The sequence below is a fragment of the Amyelois transitella genome, chromosome 12 (genome assembly GCF_032362555.1).
Source record: "Amyelois transitella isolate CPQ chromosome 12, ilAmyTran1.1, whole genome shotgun sequence".
Lineage (NCBI taxonomy): Eukaryota > Metazoa > Arthropoda > Insecta > Lepidoptera > Pyralidae > Amyelois > Amyelois transitella.
In genome coordinates, this window is record NC_083515.1 from 983,360 (window position 1) to 1,005,437 (window position 22,078).

At 35.3% G+C, this 22,078-nt stretch overlaps 1 protein-coding gene across 4 annotated transcripts in view; it reads left to right on the plus strand.

The window, feature by feature from the left end:
* The window catches only part of LOC106142355 (BAH and coiled-coil domain-containing protein 1), a 99,526-nt gene that overhangs the window by 54,282 nt on the left and 23,166 nt on the right, over positions 1–22,078 (plus strand). For all 4 annotated transcript variants that reach the window (XM_060946975.1, XM_060946976.1, XM_060946977.1 and 1 more), the window contains exons 2-7: positions 551–636; positions 2,308–2,376; positions 6,618–6,744; positions 7,389–7,563; positions 8,041–8,236; positions 8,621–8,725. In XM_060946975.1, the coding sequence (XP_060802958.1) occupies positions 579–636; positions 2,308–2,376; positions 6,618–6,744; positions 7,389–7,563; positions 8,041–8,236; positions 8,621–8,725 (730 nt within the window). In that variant the 5' untranslated portion in view covers positions 551–578. The remainder of the gene's footprint in view (positions 1–550; positions 637–2,307; positions 2,377–6,617; positions 6,745–7,388; positions 7,564–8,040; positions 8,237–8,620; positions 8,726–22,078) is intronic.

Here is a 22,078-nt window from a genome sequence, read left to right on the forward strand (position 1 = left end):
GCCTTTTGACACTTAATTTAGTTCGCTGTAACGAAGGGCTTGTTGTTGACAAAGTACAAAAAATATTTTGACAATTACGAAGAATATATATTTTTTTTTGTTTGTAAAATATAAGAAACCTGAAGAAAAAATTTAAAATACTTATTCCTTACTAATAGAGCGATCAGCTGATGGTACTTTTCGTCGGAATTTTAAGTAATTAAACGACACTAATCAAGTACCTAGAATTAATTCATGTTGGTAACTATTGTACTCTGTCTCGTCAGCCTTATGTAGGTATTTGTACTGATTAAAATCGGATTTACTTTCTTTATTATTTTTAATTTCTCAATTCTATCATGAAGCTGTTAGCTCTATCTGCCCCGCAAGGGATATAGACGTGACTGTATGTATGTATGTACATATGTATGATTTCTACAACAAAAGTTTTTCTGAAAATTGGCTTGTGTTTACAAAGCAACTTCGCATAACTAGAGACTTTTTATTTAGAGTAATTTTTGCAAAATATACATACTTATTATATTTTTTTTTCAATGTTCTTTTTGCGCAGGTGGTGAGGTGGTCCGGCACGACAGGCGATGTTGGGCGGGGCGGCGGGGGGCGCCCGCTCCCGCCCGCCCTCTGACCTTCACCAAGGTATGCGATCCTGGTACTTATTTTTAATTGTACAGTGCATTTTTTAATAACGGAATTTCTTTAATTTTTTTCTATGACTTGCTATGTCTCTGTGATACGTTATTTTTTTTTTCGCTAATATCAATTTTTTTCGCAATTAAATTAAATATTTTTTTATTACTTATAAATAAACACGAATGAACAGTTTAAATTTTTTTATAAATTGTGAATAATTCGAAATATACTAAACTGATTTTAATGCCGAACGAACTTAGAAATTTCATTGACGGATCTTACATACAACGGTGAACCTTCCGTCATAGGCATACTTATATTCGCACACTTTGCATTTTTCAGAATTTATATGAACAAAGATATTTAAATAGCTGAACATGGCCATTCAGTCTTTTCAAGACTGTTGGCTCTGTCTACCCCGCAAGGGATACAGAATTACAGACGTGATCATATGTATATTATCACGTCTGTAATTCTGATAGATATTTCCACAATTTCTAATTTCGTTCGGCTCAGGAAATACAAACTTATATGAATGGAAAATTACCATTTTTGCGTATCGAAATATATAGAAAGTATTTATCAATAATTCACATTATACTTAAAACATACATATAATCACGACTATATTATTATACCTTTGAGGGGGTCACGTTCAGCTGTATGGCTCAATGATGGAATTGATATTCAAATTGTAACAGGTTGCTAGCCCATCGCCTGTGTGAAGAATCCCTAGTTGATTAGCCTTCCCTTTAGTCGTCTTTTACGTCATCCATGGAAAAAATATGAATACCTATAAAAACTTGTTTTTTTTTATAATTTTAATACTTAGCTTAAAGTCTACAAAATTCGAAAAACCTTTGTTTTTGTGTCATACAAAGTCACATAATTTACACTTTCCGTGCTTCTAATGCATAAACAAAACACACCAGTGTGTTGGGTTATACTTTTTATTTTACCAAAAAAAAGAAAGCGGTAAAAACAAAGCCAAGTTTTCATTTTAAACCTTTTTTTAAAACAACTTTGCTTTGAAACCAGTGAAGTTGTTAGTTAAGACATATTTACCTATTATTTCATTAAACTACTAGCTGTTACGTCCCTTAAATCTCTATAAATATTAACTTTATTTTATTATTCCAATGTCTGAGCATAATATCACATCCTTACAATTACATTCGCATTTTTAATTATATTAGCAGGATTTAGCAATCGTCAATCTTATATATCCATACTATTTATAAAAAATACAGGTTCTTAATAAACGCGGACATAACGTAAGTGCCGTGTGGTTCCCAACACCAATAGAAAAAAAGAATAGGACTACTGTCGTAAAAAACGACTAAGAGATAGGCTTCTGATATGGGACTCTTCTTTTAGGCGACGGGCTAACAACCTGTCAACTATTTGAATCTAAATTCTATTATAAAAACATATATCTGAACGTGATCTTTCGGTCTTTTCTGGACTGTCGGCTCTGTCTACCCCGCAAGGGATAAAGACGTGATAATGTGTATGTCTGTAGTAAAATGCAACGCGAAAGTTTAAAACCAGTTTTACTATCACAATGCTAGTTTGTCAAAATCTATTTTAGTGATTAATTATGAGTAAGATAAAACATGAATTTCCTTTTATTATACTAAGTAGTACTTAGGTGTTGATTAATTATTTTCTGTCCAGGTGTGGCAAGATTCCCGCTTTATTCGCTGTTTCCGACGCAGGGCAGCACTCGCCCCACTTTGCACAAAGGTAAATATTAATCTATGTTTGTTTGTTTGTTTGTTTGTTTGAGTGCGCTAATCTCAGGAACTACTGGTTCGATTTGAAAAATTCTTTTTGCGTTGAATAGACCATTTGTCGAGGAAGGCCTATATAACATCACGCTGCAACTTTAAGAAGCAAAGAAATAATGGAAAATGTGAAAAAAAAAACGGGGAAAATTATTCATCCTTGAGGGCTTCAATGATGCCTAAAATAACTAACTAACCAAGACCCAGGCATATCGGAAAAGTTCTTTTCTTACATGCCCTGGTCAGGACTTCTAACCCGGGACCTACCGTGTCTCAGACAGGCGCATTACCGCTGCGCCACAGAGGCCTTCAAGCTGTAGAACTACAAATTTCTCGAACGAACAAAATTTAAATCAACTGATACCATTCACATTAACGGTAGTGGTATCCAGTCCGATGCCAAAGATACCATCTGTCAGATGTCAGACGCATCTTCACGCATGTCGCTCCCGGTAACGGATGGACAGAGCCTGCTTATGACTGTTGTTTTTTTGTTTTGTTTTTTTTTTTTTTTACCACGACCGGTATTAAAAATGTTTCGGTATGTTAGACTCATCACTCAAGCTGTAATTTTCAAAAGATTTTGTGTAATGCTGAGTCGTCTGTTTTGTATGGGCTGTGAAGCAATTTTTAATTAGTAACCTACATACATTTGTCACGTCTATATCCCTTGCGGGGTAGACAGAGCCAACAGTCTTGAAAAGTCTGATAGGCCAGGTTCAGCGTTTTGGCTTGATGATAGAATAAATTTTATAGTAAACTTTTACGTGCAGTTAGGGTTTGGCATTTTAAAATTTGTTTTGTTAGAGATGAGATTTTAAATGGTGTTATAAATTCTTTATCTAAAACAGCTTCCAATAATATTAATACTTTTGCGTTGCATGATATTAATATAGGCCAACAAAAATGTTTTATAAAACTCCTTAAACAAAGCTCCAATCAATGTTTTAGTAAATTTAATTCAAGCCTCGATGGAATTTCTAGATCTGCCCGGTCGATAGCTCATACAATGAGCGTTCCAGGAACGTTAGAATTGAAATTCTATCTATGGTCTCACGATTGGAATCGATGAACATTCTGTTAAGTACATATTACAAAAATACATTATATCAGATTTACGAGTCTTTAAAAGACTGTAGGCTCTACTTCGTTAGGGGTATAGACCTTTACACAAACAGAATGATAATAATTTTGTTAATCCTCTATTATATTGTTACTTACTATTATTTGTGATGTTTTTTTTTTCATTTTGTAAATCTTCTTCTCTAGTCGAATTGATATGTACTATTATAGTAACAATATAGACATGTGACTGCTCAAAAGTTGAACTCTGTTTAACTGATTATTTTCTTACTATGATCGACTTTAATGTGAAATTTAAAAGTTAATTAGAAAACTTGGTAATCAAGATTTCTTCTTAGTATCTATTATTACTGTTCCTATAATAACAATTGCAATTTTAAGAGAAAGCCATTAAACATTAATATAATAGGCTTGCAACGACCAACGTATGGGATAAACCTCGAGACAATAGTAACTAAATCTTACATAACATTGGCAGAAACCATAGGCAGAAACATTGTGGTGACTAACATAGACAATAAAAAGGATGTTGGAGGAAGTCGTTAAATGTTAAATGAGGAATATTCTCTGTTTAATTACACGGTGGAAACAAGAGTAATAAAAGTTTATGGCGGCCATGATGTGTTTCCTGAAAACTAATGTCCGAGCGAAAATCTAGTGAGATTTCAAGTGTATGAAATTTTCTTCTTCTGGCGTTAGGCTGGAGAAGAGCTGGGTGCACCTTTTTGACCATTATTCCGAACTGGATCAAGTTTTTAACAATAAACGACTCCTATGACATCCGCAACTGCAGAGGAACCTAACTAGTATTGGATAATGGTTACACATTCAGTTGCCTGAATTGCCCTCACCGTTTGAGCTTCGGTTAGTGTTCAAAGTAAACATAACTTCTAAAATAGTCATCGTACATGGCCGAGGTGAGATTCGAACCAGTGCCTTTGCATGCGCATCATGCATTTTAACCGGGCACCTCACCGATTTGACCACCGACGCTATTGGTAGACAGCTTGAGTGCTAAGAATTAATATTAAACAATAGGAATATATATAGTACGTTGTCGTATGCCGAGCTTGCATGAAGAGAGTTATGAATGTGGATGAAGCGAAGGAAGTGTGCAGGGATCGTGGCAAGTGGAAAGATGTAGTCTCTGCCTACCCCTCCGGGAAAGAGGCGTGATTTTATGAATGTATGTATGTTTGTTGTACTGAATTTAAAAAAAGAGTCAGTGATAAGAATCTCTTGACTTTTTTGAGTACGAACGAACATTCGTGAAACAAAAGTAAAACTGCAATCGGACTTGTTTTTAGATAAATCTCCTTTCTAATCACCTTGCAATCTTTGTTTTCTTTGTCAAAGTGTGCTAGTTACTTCCCACACAGATTTTACAAGTCAATCAAGGCTTATAAAATTGGAATCCTTATTTCAGGCCGGGGCTGGCAACTCGTTCACTTCTGAATCTCAATCATGCCATTCTGTTTTATGCTGGTCTGATAGAGTCCACTTTGTCATCTCAGTTTCCTCATGAAGCTATCCAAACTAAACATGGTATTCGAATCTTCTTGCTGTCAAGGTGCCACCTCTAAAGGGACAAAAACATAAGTACTCTTGAAAGAGAATAAAAATGGACATAAAACTATCACGTTTTTTCATCCTGCACTCGGTATGAAATGATGACTATATCGGTCGCTCTCACGTATTATTACCACGTGAATCACATGTGCGGGTGCGCTGACGAGTGACACGTAATTAAGGTCCGCTCCCTTGGGCGCGACGGAAATAGCACAAGATGGGCTGGCCCAATCCTGCGAATGGAGACTTGTTTGATGTAAACTGTTGAAAAATTTGCTTCTCATGTCAGATATTGATTATTTGATTCTTTTATAACTATGTACTATTTTCTTGTTACTGTGTAAATTTCTTTGCAATAAAGATATTACAAACAAATAATGCACTGAAATCTATATATTGGTTGAATCATGTTTTGATGCGCTGACTAGTGACACGTACTTAAGGTCTACTTCCTTAGACGCGACGGAAATAAATCAAGATGGGCTGGCCCAATCCTGCGAATGGTAATTGTTTTAATGTAAATTTTCAACAAATTCTTACATGTTTAAAAAATGTTCTCAGAGTGCAGTACTAGTGGCTCAATTTCCAAAGTGGAATGGACTTCGGCGTATTCAAGAAAATTTCTTTAATTTCATTTCCATTGAAATCCAATAATTGATTAGATAATAGTATCTAATCAATTATTGGATTTCAATGGAAGCCTTTTAACTGGACTCAGATACGGCCGCATGCTGGCTAAGGGTGAAACAATTCTAATGCCTATTGTCAATATTAGAGAGTCAAAATTCAAAGGACTCGAAAGAAATTTTCTTGAATACGCCGAAGTCCATTCCACTTTGGAAATTGAGCCACTAGTACTGCACTCTGAGAACATTTTTTAAACATGTAAGAATTTGTTGAAAATTTACATTAAAACAATTACCATTCGCAGGATTGGGCCAGCCCATCTTGATTTATTTCCGTCGCGTCTAAGGAAGTAGACCTTAAGTACGTGTCACTAGTCGTTTGTATTTAATAAGTACTATAAATATTAAGTACAAACTCAGACGCATTAATCATTTGAATATCAACACGCAAACGCCACCAAATTCGACGATACCATAGCAACCTGAGCCAAAGAATTCAATACCTTACCTTACTTAGCTACTTTGCATCGTTGTTGCTATTGCAAGGTGTATATTATATTATATATTTAGTATTATTTGCTTTGTTGTGCAATACGCACAGCAGCATTCGCAAAGGCGAGATGAGTAAATTAACACATGAGGACTGTATAAAAACGGAAATAAGCTAAATTTTATTGAAATGATATCTAAACAAATACTATCATCGACATAGGGCGTCCTGAATATACTGAAGTGTCAGAGAGACATAAATGTAGTTTCTATTCACTTTTTTCGTTACCTTTTCCCACTTTTTTACGTGGGATCGACAAAGTATGTTTTTCCAGTTTGTTTCTGTAATTTGCAATGTCACTAGTCACTCCTATTTACTAAGAGCGCATAAATACAAAGAAGCCATGTTGATAATTCCTACCTTTGTCCACAGTAACGGAGAGTTTATTCTCGACTTCCCTGTCTACGTTCGGCGTGCCGACGCCGCCGCCGAACTCGCCTTACTCGCCGCTGCAGCTCGAGTTGCTGAACTGCTCGCAGCGGGTCCTTGTTGCTGACAAGTAAGAACTGCTTTTGTTTTTATGTTGCCCTAGTAGTTTTTGGAGGGAGTCATAAAGGGCGGGTTGTTTTCGAAGATTTGGCTCATATTACTGGAAAATTGGACGACCGAAGGTAGTGATCGAATAATAATTTAGTTTCCCTTGTTTCTACTTGGGGTTCGATGGCGTATGGAATTCTTCTTACTTCCTACTTGCCGCTACAGCTCCAGTTGCTGAACTGCTCAAAGCGAGTACTTGTTGCTAATAACTATCAAGTAAGAACTTGCTCGCAGCGAATACTTGTCACTGATAAGTCAGAACTATTTTAGTTTTTATGTTTCCCTAGTTTCAGGTTGGATTCGCTTCTGCGTATTCGTATTTGTACATACACCACAATAAGAACACTGAATCAATAATAAGCTGATAAGCAAAACTCATTTAAACAAATTGCGCGTTTGCATTATGCAATCCCTTCCGGATGGCCTTTGTAAAAATCTATGGGCTAAACTGAAGGTGTAAAATTAAATTCACGAAAAACACATTTTATATACAAACAAAATACGCCTTTTTCCCAGAGGGAACACAAAAACCACAACATTCACTTCCCAATGTCCACTGCCATCGTAGTTTTTCCAACGCCCTCTTATTTGTTCTCAATTCCACAGGGAACATAAAATGGAAGAGGCTAAGCTGGGTAAAGGGTGTCTTCCTGAATCCCTCTGCTGTCCTAGTGACCAACGCCAGATTATAGACGGCCTCGGAGTCATGCAGCCGTTGACGATCAAGACGGAGCAGGCCAAAAGGTCTTGCAACACCTGTCTGACAAATTCACCTAAAAAGGTGAGTGAAATATAGTCATTCGCCGCGAAAGTAGTCGATATTTGTTTTGAAATAAATACACAAAAGTCATAAAATAAAATGTGACGTTTTAGATTTTTTTTAAACTAGCTTATGCGCGCCCACGCCCAGTGCATAAAAAAATAACGAAATGTTACTCATGAAGGTTTATTTTTTTTTGTGTCAAATCCAGTAGTTTTCGGGTATTCTTTAGAGACAAAATACAAGAACACAAATTCTTTATAATATAAGTAACTTAATGTAAGTTCAAAAAAAAATTAATGAAATATAATTCTTACAAAGGTAACAGTAATAGACATACTATTGTGCATCAAAAAATTAAATTTGGCGCAACATTGCACAATTTGTTCAAAAAAATATTTTATTATCTTAATTTATTTCCATAAAAAATCAACAATAATAATCACCAATACTGGTGCTACTGGGTTGCGATTCATAAATTTAATTTACTTTATAAAGGTGGTGCACACCGACGGCGGTTGCAGCCGCACCAATCCCGTGACGTGGCTCGGTGTCGCGGGCCAGAACGTCCAGGTCCAAGTGAAGCGGGAACCACAACATGTCCTTTCAGAACTGGTTGCGGTCAAACTGGAACAGGCGTCGCCGGGCAACAAGCCTGACCACCCGCCTTCTATACCGGCCTCCTTGAACAATGGTGAGTCGATGCGATCTCTTTTAAGTTTATGCGAGCCTAGTAGATTCGGTCAGATGTTGTGCGCGACGGCATGACGGTGATGACGGAGCATACAGAAGTTACTTACGCTATGAAACAAGACAAACAAAGATTTAGGTGTAATCCACACTTACTGGTTTAATTATTTTATTGATATAGCGTGCATATGGTATTTATTTCATGATGACGACACAGAAAGTTAAAATAATTTTCATGTTATTTGTACCTAATATTAATAATAGGTATCTTTTCGCTGAAATAATGATGTTATCTAACTTAGGTACCTTACCTACGTAGTACAAAAATCGATACACACATACAGTCTAGTTTCAAAGTTGCAAAGTTATAGCGTATCCCTTGTTCCAGGTTCGATTCCCGTCGGGATAGCCGTCGCTCGGCAGAGGGTCGGTGATGCCGGCCTACTCGCCGCGCTCTCACAGAAAGACAACCAACAACGAATGCATGATATCGGTATGTCTTTCAATACTATTCGATTACATTTGATAAAGGCCGTTTCTTAAACCTTTATATCAATATCATCTATCCCTTTCCGACTTGTTACATAGCTCTCCGTATTACTCACTCGCACTAAGTGATAATGTTTGGGTTTGGCCACGGTCTTTATCTCGCCTATTGACGGTCGCCGTCGATAGTGCTTGCGACATAGATATTGGTAGAATCTCTTCGTTGACTCTGCTGGCCTGGTACTACTATGTATTTACTGTGATGTGCGTGGTAATGAAAAAAAGTAAATTAAAATTTATCCGAAGGCCAATCAACTTTTAAAGAAGTAAAGCGCAGAGACTTTATTATGTTATTCATAAAGTTTATTTTAAATTGTACTTTTTCAATCTATAGGTTGCTCCATTTTGCCAATGCAAACTTGCTTTTTATTAACATAAATCATAATTTCAATATTTATTGGAGTAAGCTGTTATACCTACTGTTATTTTGAGTAATATAAAACACCTTTCGCGATGAAACTAAAATGTCTTTGTGATCACGCAAACTTGTGTATTTTATACTTATGTTCTTGTCTCGGCATTTACCTTGAGGTGAACGGATTGGCACTGAATAATGTATAAGTTATTTACATAGTTCTTGCGGGATTTAATTGTGTAACAAAATTCGCACTTCGCTAGATTATAACACATTATCCTGTGGCTTACATCCACTTCATGATTATGACTACATCACAAGGATTGTATTGAAAAACATCCACATCCTTCCTCAAGATACAGGATGTAACATGTATCAAAGTGATTATGGCATGTTGTAAAATTACATATTCTTTCATTTTACTTTTATCGGCCGAAATTTGACACACTTATACCATTATAATTATTTTAGTTACACAAAAATGCAACAATTGTAGATGAAAATTAAATGAACCTCTTTCAAAAATAAGGTAAGATTTTCTAGACGGTTAAAATGATGCCTAAAATGTTTTTACACATACTCACTTTTCGTTGATAAAGTTATTATTTTGAGCGTTTATTATATACAATCGTGACAGTTTTATTAATACATTTTGCTCGGCATCTGACCAGGAATTTTAAATTATACGTTTACAATGCACCTTACACCTCCGGGCTATAAATTTAAATATACGAACAAAATTAACAGTAGACATTTGATATGTAAGTACTGACTCATGAACATATACATTAACCACCGTAAATGCGCAGTTCAAAAGCTGACATTATGTTATAACATTTAATAATTAGTCAATATTTATTAAATTAAACTTTATGCACGTAAAATGTACAGCAGATGGAGTGAATGCCACAAGGCATTCTCAGCCAGTCGAACCTTTGGACCAAACTGATATTGGTTAGATCATAATTACATACATACATAAAATCACGCCTCTGTCCCGGAGGAGTAGGCAGAGACTACCTCTTTCCACTTTCTTCCTAGATCATAATTAGTTACACATTTCAAGTCTCAGCCGGTGAAGCGCGCAATTAATGTAATTTTCATTAATTTCTACTAACAATTTTTACTTCAATACATAGGTATTGTACAGTGCTAAACAAAAAAAAAACAATTTCAACATGTCATTAAGAATCAACAGGTTTACAATAAACAAGATTTTGTATAAGACATACCTATAATTATTCAGTTGACTACGCGATCCTAGATACTTAAAACTAAACTTTAAACTCCCAACCTGGAATAAAACTAGTATCGATGACAGAACCTAATTTATTATATAATTATTTACGTACCGAGTGTGTAAATAACAATATAATAAACATGTTGATGCTATGCAGGGACTGTACAAATATTAAATTAAATTGAAGTAATTTTTCTTTCTTTTTTATAAGTAGTATTAGCTTTTGTTTGTTAATTTAAGTTCATTTTAATTATTATTTGTTAAACCTAAACCTAGCATGTGAAATAAAACACACAAACCTTCATTTACACCATTTTGTGCTTCAACCACAAAGCGATTACTATGTTTGTGACACACAAACGCGTTTAACAGACATTGGCACAGTTCGGAACATACAATTTACTTGTGGTTAATTAATTATGTTCATTAGAAGTCCTACTAGTGTGCTGCAACTGAGTCATTTGACACTGAGTAACGGCTGGAGCGCTGCGTAGTAGATGTAGCCAAAACAATGTAATCTGAACTATTTCCAAGGCTAATTCTTTGAAGTTATAATGGCTGATAAACTGTACCTACGTGCCAGCTAATGACCACAAGCAATAAATCGGCTAAATTAAAAAGCAAAGTTCAATTTACTATGCCATTAAAAGCTGCCTTGCGGTTCCCGGCACCATTAGAAAAAATAATAGGGCCACTCCATCTCTTTCTCATGGATGTCGTAAAAGGCGACTAAGGGATAAACTTAGTATTCTTCTTTTAGGCGACAGGCTAACAACCTGTCACTATTTGAATCTCAATTCTATTATTAAGCCAAACAGCTGAACGTGGCTTATCAGTATTTTTAAGACTGTGACCCCGCAAGGGATATAGGCGTGATTATATGTATGTATATATGTTAAAAGGTGTTTATTAGAATTGTAATTGAGATTCAAAGATGTTGATATCTTGCTAGCCCAAAAGAAGAAGAATCATTAAGCCATACAGCATTCCAGCCTTTAAATCTTGTGACTGTTGATCCTGCCTTCTTGGAAAGGGGTAAAGACGTGTGATATGTTTGTGTATCAGAAGTATGTTTTGGCTGACAGACTATTGACGTTACTGCAACTCATAGATAGACCTGTCACTTTCAGTTAAGTTCACTTTGTGCCTACGTTTCACAATAGCCGAAGTTTATAGTTTTCAACTCAAACCTTTTCCTATTGTACTTTTGGGTCCATTCTCTTAGTATTTGACTTTATAGCGCGCAAAAAATACTTTACCATTTTTTTAATGATATCGAGAACTCCATCTCTATATTTACTTATCATGTAGAAAGTTTATACATCACATTAAAAGAACTTTAACGTGTATTTTGAAACAGACAATTGAACCGTCCAACAAGAAGAAAACAGCGTATTATACTTTTATATGACAAATACAAAAGCAATATTTTGCAAGGACATAGCAAAACATATTCTTTAGACCTAACGTAATTGCGAAAGAAAAGGGAAGGGGAACTATGTTTATCGAAGCGTGTCCGGTCGACTCGGCGTCCTAAGGCATATCGATAAACGCTTCCCCACATCACTATATATATTTTCTGACAGGTTTTCCGTTAGACAATATTTTCCTCCTACATTATTATTAACGACAGCCGTCGAACCATGACCAATGCCTAAGACGAAATTCACATTAATCGAGTTGGCGGAGCGAATCGATTGGCGAGAGGTTTGACAGCTGATGTCATGAGTTGGATGAAGTTAATTCTTTTGGCTTTGTTTATTGATTTATTTTATTGCAGTGAATGTATCTTGTTATTGAAACTGATCATATAAAGCTTAAAATCTTAATGCCAATCCATCTTTTGTTTTTAATTCGAAAGTTAAACGCTTACACATAAATGTCAAAATCTTTGTAGTTCCTTACTGTCATCGTCTTTATTTCTTTTCAAATTATTTTTTTTTATCTTCGTTTATCGGCGATTTTAACACTGTTTTTTGAGCCAAAACAAATTTAACATTGAAATGAGTTTAGTGACTTTTTACTTGCTTACACTTGCCAGATGACTTGCCTAATTAACTTGACCAGTGTGAACTTCCCCCATTGCGGTTTTCCTTTGCAATTTTACACCACAGAGCATTTAATTTACTAGAAGTACCTACCAATATTAATAATGTGTTTGTGGGGAGCCTTTGTGATGAGATTTATAGCATAAAAGCGCATTTGTAACCGACAATTATATGCTAATCAGCCATTATGGCCTCGCGCCGTATCGTATCGGAATATATATGAATATTTTGCTTATAATCAATGTTCTAGCCTTTGCATATAAAATGTAAGTAAATGAAACCCATATGAAAATCATTTGCAAGTTTAAAAATTTTAAAAGAAATCTTTATGGTCCAGTTGGTTTTGACGTACCATAGACATTTTTCACAGAGAATGCAAATTTACTATTAACTAATCCACACTTTCATACTACTATTATAAGCGTAAGTCCGATGGACTGATTTTGATGAAATTTTGTATTTATACAGTTGACTTTCCGCGATCAAACTAAACTCCTAAGAAAATGGGAATTACCGTTTAGCTAGTTCAAATTGCATGGAAAAGAGGGAGTATGATATGACTAAGAAAATATTTTTGGAATTCTTCTATTTCTAAAATACTATACTGTCATTGGCATAAAAGGACTTGTTTCCCCAAGGAGAATTTTGTTGCTCAGTCAGGATGTTCAAAGTTCATGCATAATAATAATTCTCATATTTTGCATACTCAACGAAGTTCTTAAAGTTTTAACCCTACAACATTGATATAGGGCTCATTTTTAAATTTCAACTCACGAGTCACTCGCGAGGTGCTCATCACACCATCCTGCAACTGATAATGATGATTTATTATCCATTCGCCACACACTATCATTAACGATGAAACAATCAGCCGTTTCCGACAACGACAGCCGCGGAAAAACGTCGTTAAATGATTAAAAACTTTAACGAAAATATTATGGCACCGTCAAATAAAGGCATGAGCACACCAAACGCAAGTCACGAGCATCGCAGTTTGAAAACGGGCACGCGCCAAGTGGCATACAAAAAAACACACTAGATAAGTTGCGCTGGCAAAGGGTCAAGAGTACCCGAAACCGAGCTTGCACGAAGAGAGTTATGAATGTGGATGAAGCGAAGGAAGTATGCGGAGATCGTGGCAAGTGGAAATGTGTCTCTGCCTACCTGGCCGGGAGAGACAAGCGGTGCGACGTGCAGAGTAGTTCAAGAGCGGGCTCTCGTTTCGGTTTATTCCGATCTGATCCTTAAAAATCTGAAACACTAGTGAATCCTTTTCATTTTAATTATTTTATACTCCATTCTGATTAGAACGGAATAGATAGGTAATATTTCAGAGTGGATCATATCGAAAAAAGTAATATTAATAATGAAGAGTGGATCGTCTAACCGGTCACTATTTGAATCTCAATTCTATATTAAAGCCAAACAGCTGAACGTGGCCTGTCTTTTCAAGTCTGTTGGCTCTGTCTACCCCGCAAGGGTTATAGACGTGATTATATGTATGTTTGTATGTATGGAAGAATGGATCGTTTTAGGAGATCAAACCGCGCGGCTTCTGACTTGCGTTCAATGTGTTCAGGCCTTAAGACAGGTGGTACTTATCTACCAAGTAAATGCAATTACCTGCTCAATATGCAGTCATTAGATACTGTCTCTAATTACTGAATCGATTGTATCGTGGACTGAATAACTAAAGGGTTAAGCAAAACTTATGAATATGCGAGTTCCTGTCATAAAAATAATAAAGGTCTCTTTCTGAGAACTTTATGGCTTTATTACGTTTTATCGGTTGGTTAAAAAAATCTTTGTGCGTAAAAATAATTGTGGTTTTATGTGTTTCGTTGTGAAAAAGTCTATAATCGTTGTGAATATCCATAATTTGTTTCAGTTGCCTTGAGGTGGGAAGGCGTTAATTATGCCAAGTAGCTTGAATATTTCGTGAATAAGTTTAAGTTTCTCATCATTTAAATAATAGATTATTTAAATTTTATATCAATGTTACTTATATACCCAAACCAAAAAATTGGAAATGAGTGTTTCAGATCTAAACGTAACCTGAATAAAAAAACAAATAATCACGTCTATATACCTTGCGGGGTAAACAGAGCCAACAGTCTTTAAAAAACTGAAAGGCCACGTTCAGGTGTTTGGCTTAATAATAGAATTGAGATTCAAATAGTGGCAGGTCTAATATGAATTATCTATATTTAAGTGGAGATTGTCTGAATAAGTAAAAATTGATATTTATAAGTATTTAATGGGTGGAAAGAACAAAGGTTGAAGATTTGTAGCCTTTACGAAGATCATTGCTGATAGAATACATTATTTTAGATGATAAAACTTTCATTTATCTAAAGGAACGCTACAAAGCCAACATCTGGCGGTGTTTGTTCTATATTCTGTGCAAGGATTAATTACGTAATAAAGAGCGGTCCACATGTTGACAATAACGAATGAGCAGTGCGAGCAGATACGGAGCGGAGGAGTGACGTCACATGTTGTAATTATTGCTGTGGTGTCCAATATTACGGCTGACACAGACTTTAAAAAATAAATATACATACATACATATGGTCACGTCTATATCCCTTGTGGGGTATACAGAGCCAACGGTCTTGAAGACTGATAGGCCACGCTATTGGCTATTTGGCTTAATGATAGAATTGAGATTCAAATAGTGACAGGTTGCTAGCCCATCGCCTAAAAATAGGATCGCAATTTTATAAGCCTATCCCTTAGTCGCCTTTTACGACATCCATGGGAAACAGATAGAGTGATCCTATTCTTTTTTGTATTGGTGCCGGGAACCACACGGCACGTAATATATAGTGATTATTGCTGTGGTGTCGAATATTACGGCTGACACAGAATTTAATAAATAAATATATACGAGACAAATAACACAGATTGAGTTAGCCTCGAAGTAAGTTCGAGACTTACGAGATACTAACTCAACGATACTATGTTTTATAATAAATACTTGTATAGTTAAACATCCATGAGCCAGACCAATCAGTAAAAGTTCTTTTTCTCATCATGCCCTGACCGGGATTCAAACCTAAACCTCCGGTGTTACAGAAAAGCGTACTACCGCTGTGCCACAGAGGCCGTCAAACTTTAAACAAGAACAAAACGCACGTGAATTGTCAGAATAAATGCAATTCAATAAATTCAATCTATCACTGTTTGTGAATATCGGAGCAGAAAAGTATAAAAGTTTTCAAATTTTTTTGGATAAATCAGACACCGAAATAGAAATGCTCTTACACAGATAAAAAAACTTTTAGCTAAATAAGTGTAAAGCAATCCTTTGTGATACGCTGATTGGATGACCGAAGGCATGATGCAGACATTCCTTTTAATTCAATATGCTGAAGCTATTGTTTCATTTGAATGAGTAATATCGATTTGACTGCAAGGAATCCTTTGTGTGATTGGTCGGGTAAAATTAGAATAAACAAACATTACATGACCGTTTCAATGTTGTTTAAAATTGAGTGATTTGAGATTTACTCAACCTTCGAAGCAGACTGAATACCAGCTACTAATTACTGAGTAAAATAAGTTAAAAGAGAATGTCACTGTTGTTTAAATTACTATTGATATCTACCTCGATTATATTTAACTAGAGGGAGCCCGCGACTTCGTCCGCGTGGAGTCAATCCCGCGGGAACTCCGGGATAAAAAGTAGCCTGTAAGTTATTCTGGATCTTCAGCTACCTATATACCAAATTTTCATCGTTATCGGTTCAGCTGTTTTTGTGTGAAAGAGTAACAAACATCCATACTGACATACAAACTTTCGCATTTATAATATTAGTAGGAATCAAGTTTAACACATAACTGACAATTTCGTGAAGGAGCTTGTGTTTAACATATCTATTAATATTTAGCGCCATTCTTTCATTCATTCATTTACCATCCGTATTTCAATTGTTTCAAAATTTCGGATAGCCAATTACAAAAACGCACGAAGCGTATCGACTGACATTAACCATTTTTGGCGCCCTGGTAACATCAGATATTATCACCTTTATTACTTGCAGAAAAAAAAACACCATTCGTGCCTAATTACATGCTAATCAGAGCTTGCAATTATACAATAAATTGTGCGTGTTCTGGCTTTTGCGATTGTTCATTTATGTACTTACATTTTCATGAAATATTGTCTCTTTTTTTTTTGGAGCACGCTATGTGTGTATTTACATACATACATATGGTCACGTCTATATCCCTTGCGGGGTAGACAGAGCCAACAGTCTTGAAAATACTGAATGGCCACGTTCAGCTGCTCGGGTTATTGATGGAATTGAAATCCAAATAGTAACAGGTTGTTTGCATATCGCCTAAAAAAAAGGATCGCAATTTCATAAGCGTAGGTATTCCTTAGTCGCCTTTTACGACATCCATGGGAACGAGATGGAGTGGTCCTATTCTTTTTTGTATTGGTGCCGGGAACCACACGACAATCGATGTTGTTCAAGGAAGAGAAATCAAAAGATAGCTCTTTTAATAATGGACCATCGTCCATTAGAAGCAATACACCAAATTGGTGCTACAATTTGCTACTGTAACGATGTTTACCTATAGGTATGTGCCCAAAGGCGAGTTGTCGAAAATCTAATCTACAGGACGGCTGTATTTCCTCAAATACTGGATGTTGCAGAAACTGCATCTCTCTCTCAAGAGATTGGCGAAATAACTGCATTTCGGAATCGAACACAATTGAAGGAAATTTGACATCAGCTTCCATTTTGGAATATGCCCGAGAGATTTCGGTTTATTAGATAGAATAATTATTATTTTTTTTTTAAAGTCACATAATTATTTTGAAATCCAGATAACAATTTTGTATTGCCATTATTTTCTGCGTAAATTAGTCTCATTCATAATAACAGTGCTACATAGGGTTGAAAAAAGCGGGAAATTTCTGGTTTTTTTCAAATTCCCTCGTTTTTATACAAGTTTTTTACGAAAGTTTCAAGAAAGATAAGAATGAAATATTTCATGTTTTTTATTAATTAAACGGAAAAATATGAAAGAAACGGAAAAATAGGAAAAGTATTGATTATCTTTTTTAAAACAATGATGCATATTGTAATATGCATCATTGTTTTAAAAATTGGTAAATATACATAGAATATATATATAGTTTTCAATCGTGTTTTTCTTATTTTTCGAAACAAACGACGAAAATCTCAATAAAACCGTTTTTTCCCCAAGGTTTTATTCTGATATATTTCAATGTAACAAACCAATAAAACGGTAAAAAACGAAAAACGTTTCTTTCACCGAAAAAAACAATTTGTTTCTTTCGGAATTATCAACGCTAGTGCTACATTGCCAAAGCTTTTCATATTATTTTTCATCGAAATATAATCTCATAAATTCCCCAAAAACTCCTCTTAGAAGTGATTCAGAATGCTTCCTTTGTCAATACAAAAATCAACATCACAGCACCCCAAACCTGGGGGTACTCCATGCAATAAACACATAATTAAAGTACTCTTTTGCCATATTCATCCTTATTACAATTGTGATAAAGCTCTAAATGCCATATCAAGAATTTACGAGCGTGCGAAGCACTGAAGTTTCGTAATAATTATAACGTGACGCGGTAAACTATCGCATACAGAATTGGAAATTCTACGTAAGTAGTAATAAGGTTTAATTTTGTATGTAAGTTATGACGAAAAGCGATACAAAAGCAAATAATGTTGAAGAGTGGGCAATAAAGCCCACAGCAAGTGGTCGAAAACATGTGGGCTCTGACGAAATATGTATAATATGTATGATTTATACTACCGAAGTATAATAGGGATAGGGATGCAGGAGGTATGTGAACTATGAGCGCACAAAACTAATAAAAATACTTTGACAATTATTTTTGAATGTACTTGTACTCACCCTTAAAATGTGTGCTTATGCCGAAATACCTTAATTCTCGTACAGACGATATTTATAAAATCCCGCTTACACGTGCCAAACCTGTAATCGATTACTAATTTTTTACTGTGGCGATTACTAACTTAACCACGGACAAAGAACAATAAACGTTAAACTCTTGCGTTAAAACTGAAAAATCTTCTTTTATTCCCTTGACTTTAAAAAATTTAATTCACCATTTTCATACAAGACATATGAAAAGAAAGACATGCTGTATATAAATTTAAGCTGTCTCAAGAAATTACAAAATTTGAGAAAAGAACAAACATGGAGCAGTCGCTCCTTCGCTCCTGGTACTTGCCTCGGGCGCCCGGTACAAACAAAATATTTCTAATCACGTCCCGGCAATTCGAGACCGCCCGTCACAAGCATTTGGCACGCTCCCGGGGCAACGGGACGGTAGGGTTGTCAAAATTAAATATCAACATTGTTTGTGGTTTATCCTCAATGGGTAAGTTTATTTTATTCGCAATGTAAGGGGCTACCGTAATAGCATTATCGATTAGCAATCAAACTTATTGTTACAAAATATTATGTGTAACGTGTACCGTATTAGGATTATAATTGTGATTAAGTAAATACTCTTATCAACATGAACAAACAAAAAATTTCGTAACAGTCGATTCTCTTTTTCTAAAGTTGATTAAGAATTCAATTCTTAAAATTTTTTGAATCTAATTTAAACCTTTACAGAAATATTATAATGGTGTGGTCAAACAGTGTTTTTAAGACTGATGGCTCTATTTATCCTGCAAGGGACATAAACGTGATTATATGTATGTATGAAAAATTTCAAACACCTATCAAACAACTTATCTGTTGTTGTTCAGCCCTACTTTTGTTTGTAGACCACGCAAGCAAAGATAGATAGTCCCCGCGACGAACAGTCGACTCGACCCTCGTTGGGATCGAGCGCATACCTCCTAACAGACGCTGTTGCCTTGGTACAAACCGTGACGTTTCTATCCGACCGTTTGCCTCGATAGATTTTTGGCACAGCAAGCGAAGATAGCGATCGCTTGGCTTTTTTGAATGGTCTTTCTTACATGATACGGTGGATGATTATGCACATATCTTCGAAAAGTAGAATAAAATTAATATTGTAAGGGTAATAAGGAGTGTAAGGCTACAGTCACGTGATTAAATTTGAGAACATTCTTATTAAAAAAATATATATTTTATATATATTTATTAAAAAAAAAGCTTCTAGCATAACATTCCTTTAGAAACCACTTCGTTTTTACATACATACATGTGGTTACGTCTATATCCTTTGTGGGGTAAACAGAGTCAACAGTCTTGAAAAGATTACATTCTGGCGAAAATCCCTATTGGACCATCCGCGACCACAGATGCACAACTTGACTGCAAGTTATAAAAAATACAACCTGCCTACGCTTATAAATGAAGCATTTTTTCGCATTTCATTAGTTGCCACAACCAAATTGCAAAGAAGGGCGTATAACATCTCCCAATTTTAGTTATCGGAATCCAAACTTTAACTTTTCAATTTCGCAAATGCATGCCTAAAATTCGAAATAAAATAAAATGCCCTGTCTTTTTAAGCTACTTGTGGCCCATTTTGAACTGAAACCAGTTCAGTTAAAGTTCAATTTATTTTGTTTTTCATAAATGAAGGGTGGTCTAACAAGGGTGCGCTATCTTCGTCCCTACTATGTTGTTTGGATAAAAAATATTGTTGACTTTGCTATTACGGGATACATGTTGACATTTGTTTATAGTACAATTATAATTTTGTTGCCACAAGCATCGGTCGCTTAATTTATTGCATTTAGTTTTGGTATTTTTTGCTGAACCGCAAGAAACAGAACCAAAACCAGAGATATAAATTTAACAAAACCCATCTAAAAATTTTGCTAATCATAATAATTTTGCTGGAGTATGGGGTTTTGACTTTTGTTCCATTAGTTTTGAAGCGTCTCTTTTGTTGCATGCTAACAATGAGAACTTATACATCCATGAATCATACCTTCCATTTATTTTGAACAAGGCATTATGTTCAAGTAAATCTTATAGCTGAGGAAGCTTATTATCAGTTTTTATAGAAAAAGAAATATGTACTTACATAGTATTAAATTACTTGGCAAAAAAGCAACCGACTGGCATAGTTTGAAATCGGTTGGATTGGATTTGTGGTTCCAAGGATGCGAGTCCACTCGCAATGTCTGATTTTTTTACATAACATAATTTTATATAAATAACAACTCCGCTGTTGTAATGTTATCCTAGTACTTTTGTGCGTAATGTTCGATTACGAAACATTGCGAATTTTTTTGGCACCGTGATTTCCTTTTGTACCAAGAAAAATTACTGTACAGCTCAAGACTAAACAATAAATATCCTTTTTTTTGTAATTTTTTCATAATTTTTAATGGTGTAATTTAATAATGGGTTTTAATTTAATATGTTAAATACTCTTCACACAAATAAATTATAATCAAAACCTTAGCTTCCAGTAACTATCTATCAGACTATCAGTCAATTCAAGTAGGTACTGTACAACAATAGCTAGAAACAGTCTACATACGATAGACACACGCCTACGCACTGCGACGTGGCTATTTTAACTATACTTGTGGTCGTAGAATATGGAACTAAATAACTCTGGCCTAGATTTCCCTGTGCAATGCGTATACAAAAAGAACTATTGCAATATAGCACTAAAATACCTAAAAAAAGTAATCGACGACAACAATGAAACCAATCGTTAGAAAATCGCGATTTTATCGCGTCAGTAACAACACTTTCTGCTATTGAAAAGAGCTTTAAAATTGACATGAAACTGACTAAAAGTCAAGTTTTTCATGGAAAACTATTGCTTGGCCGGAAAATCCTAGGTGCAACGGGGTCATTCGGCGTCGGATAAACCCTTTTCTTCAGCGCGCGTGATACTAGGCGAACAGCGAGTACGAGGAGGTGAATCGGAGTACCGCGTAGCGTTGTGGACGTAAGAGCGAGCGAGATCGACTTATCGTTGGAATGTTGGTGTTAGAGCGGGATGTAGTTTCGGTGAAGGTCAACTGATATCCAACATAGAGTAGCTGCTGTACAGATTGATAAAATATGAAGTTTTTTATATGTAGAATTGAAATGTGCAAAGTTTGTTTATTCATTTTCAGTATATTTCGCAACAGGAATTTCATAAATCTAATGAAACAGAAGGACATAATCTTTGATAGAAAACATTAATTACCAATCAGTAATTTTCGTCTATCAATATAATTTATAAATGCGTTTATTATTGCTTAAATTAAATCGTATAATTTGAGTGTAAATAATGTGTGAAAAATAAGTGGCCGAAATATTTTACGTTCAATGTGAAATCTGTCTTTACGAACTCTGTGCAGCACTATCGCTAAAGAGAGATAACGCTATGCGATAGAACGAGACAGTCGGAGCAGCACGTGCTTCCTTTCATAATATTATTGCCTCTTCGCGCCGCTGCGACTCCAATATTACGGCTTATGGCGGGAAGTTATTTCGTACTACTAGACTTTTTCTCTTGATTTTTTATTTTTTACAGTTAGTGGCTTAATTTTAGTTTGTCTTTGCCATATTTCTTTATAAAATGTCTCTTTAGGTCTTTGCACTATCTTGATCTAGATATTAGCCAATTATAGGTACTTATAGCCCCGGACATTTAACGAGGATCCTCTGTAATTTCAAGAAACCTGACCACTGAAATTTGAT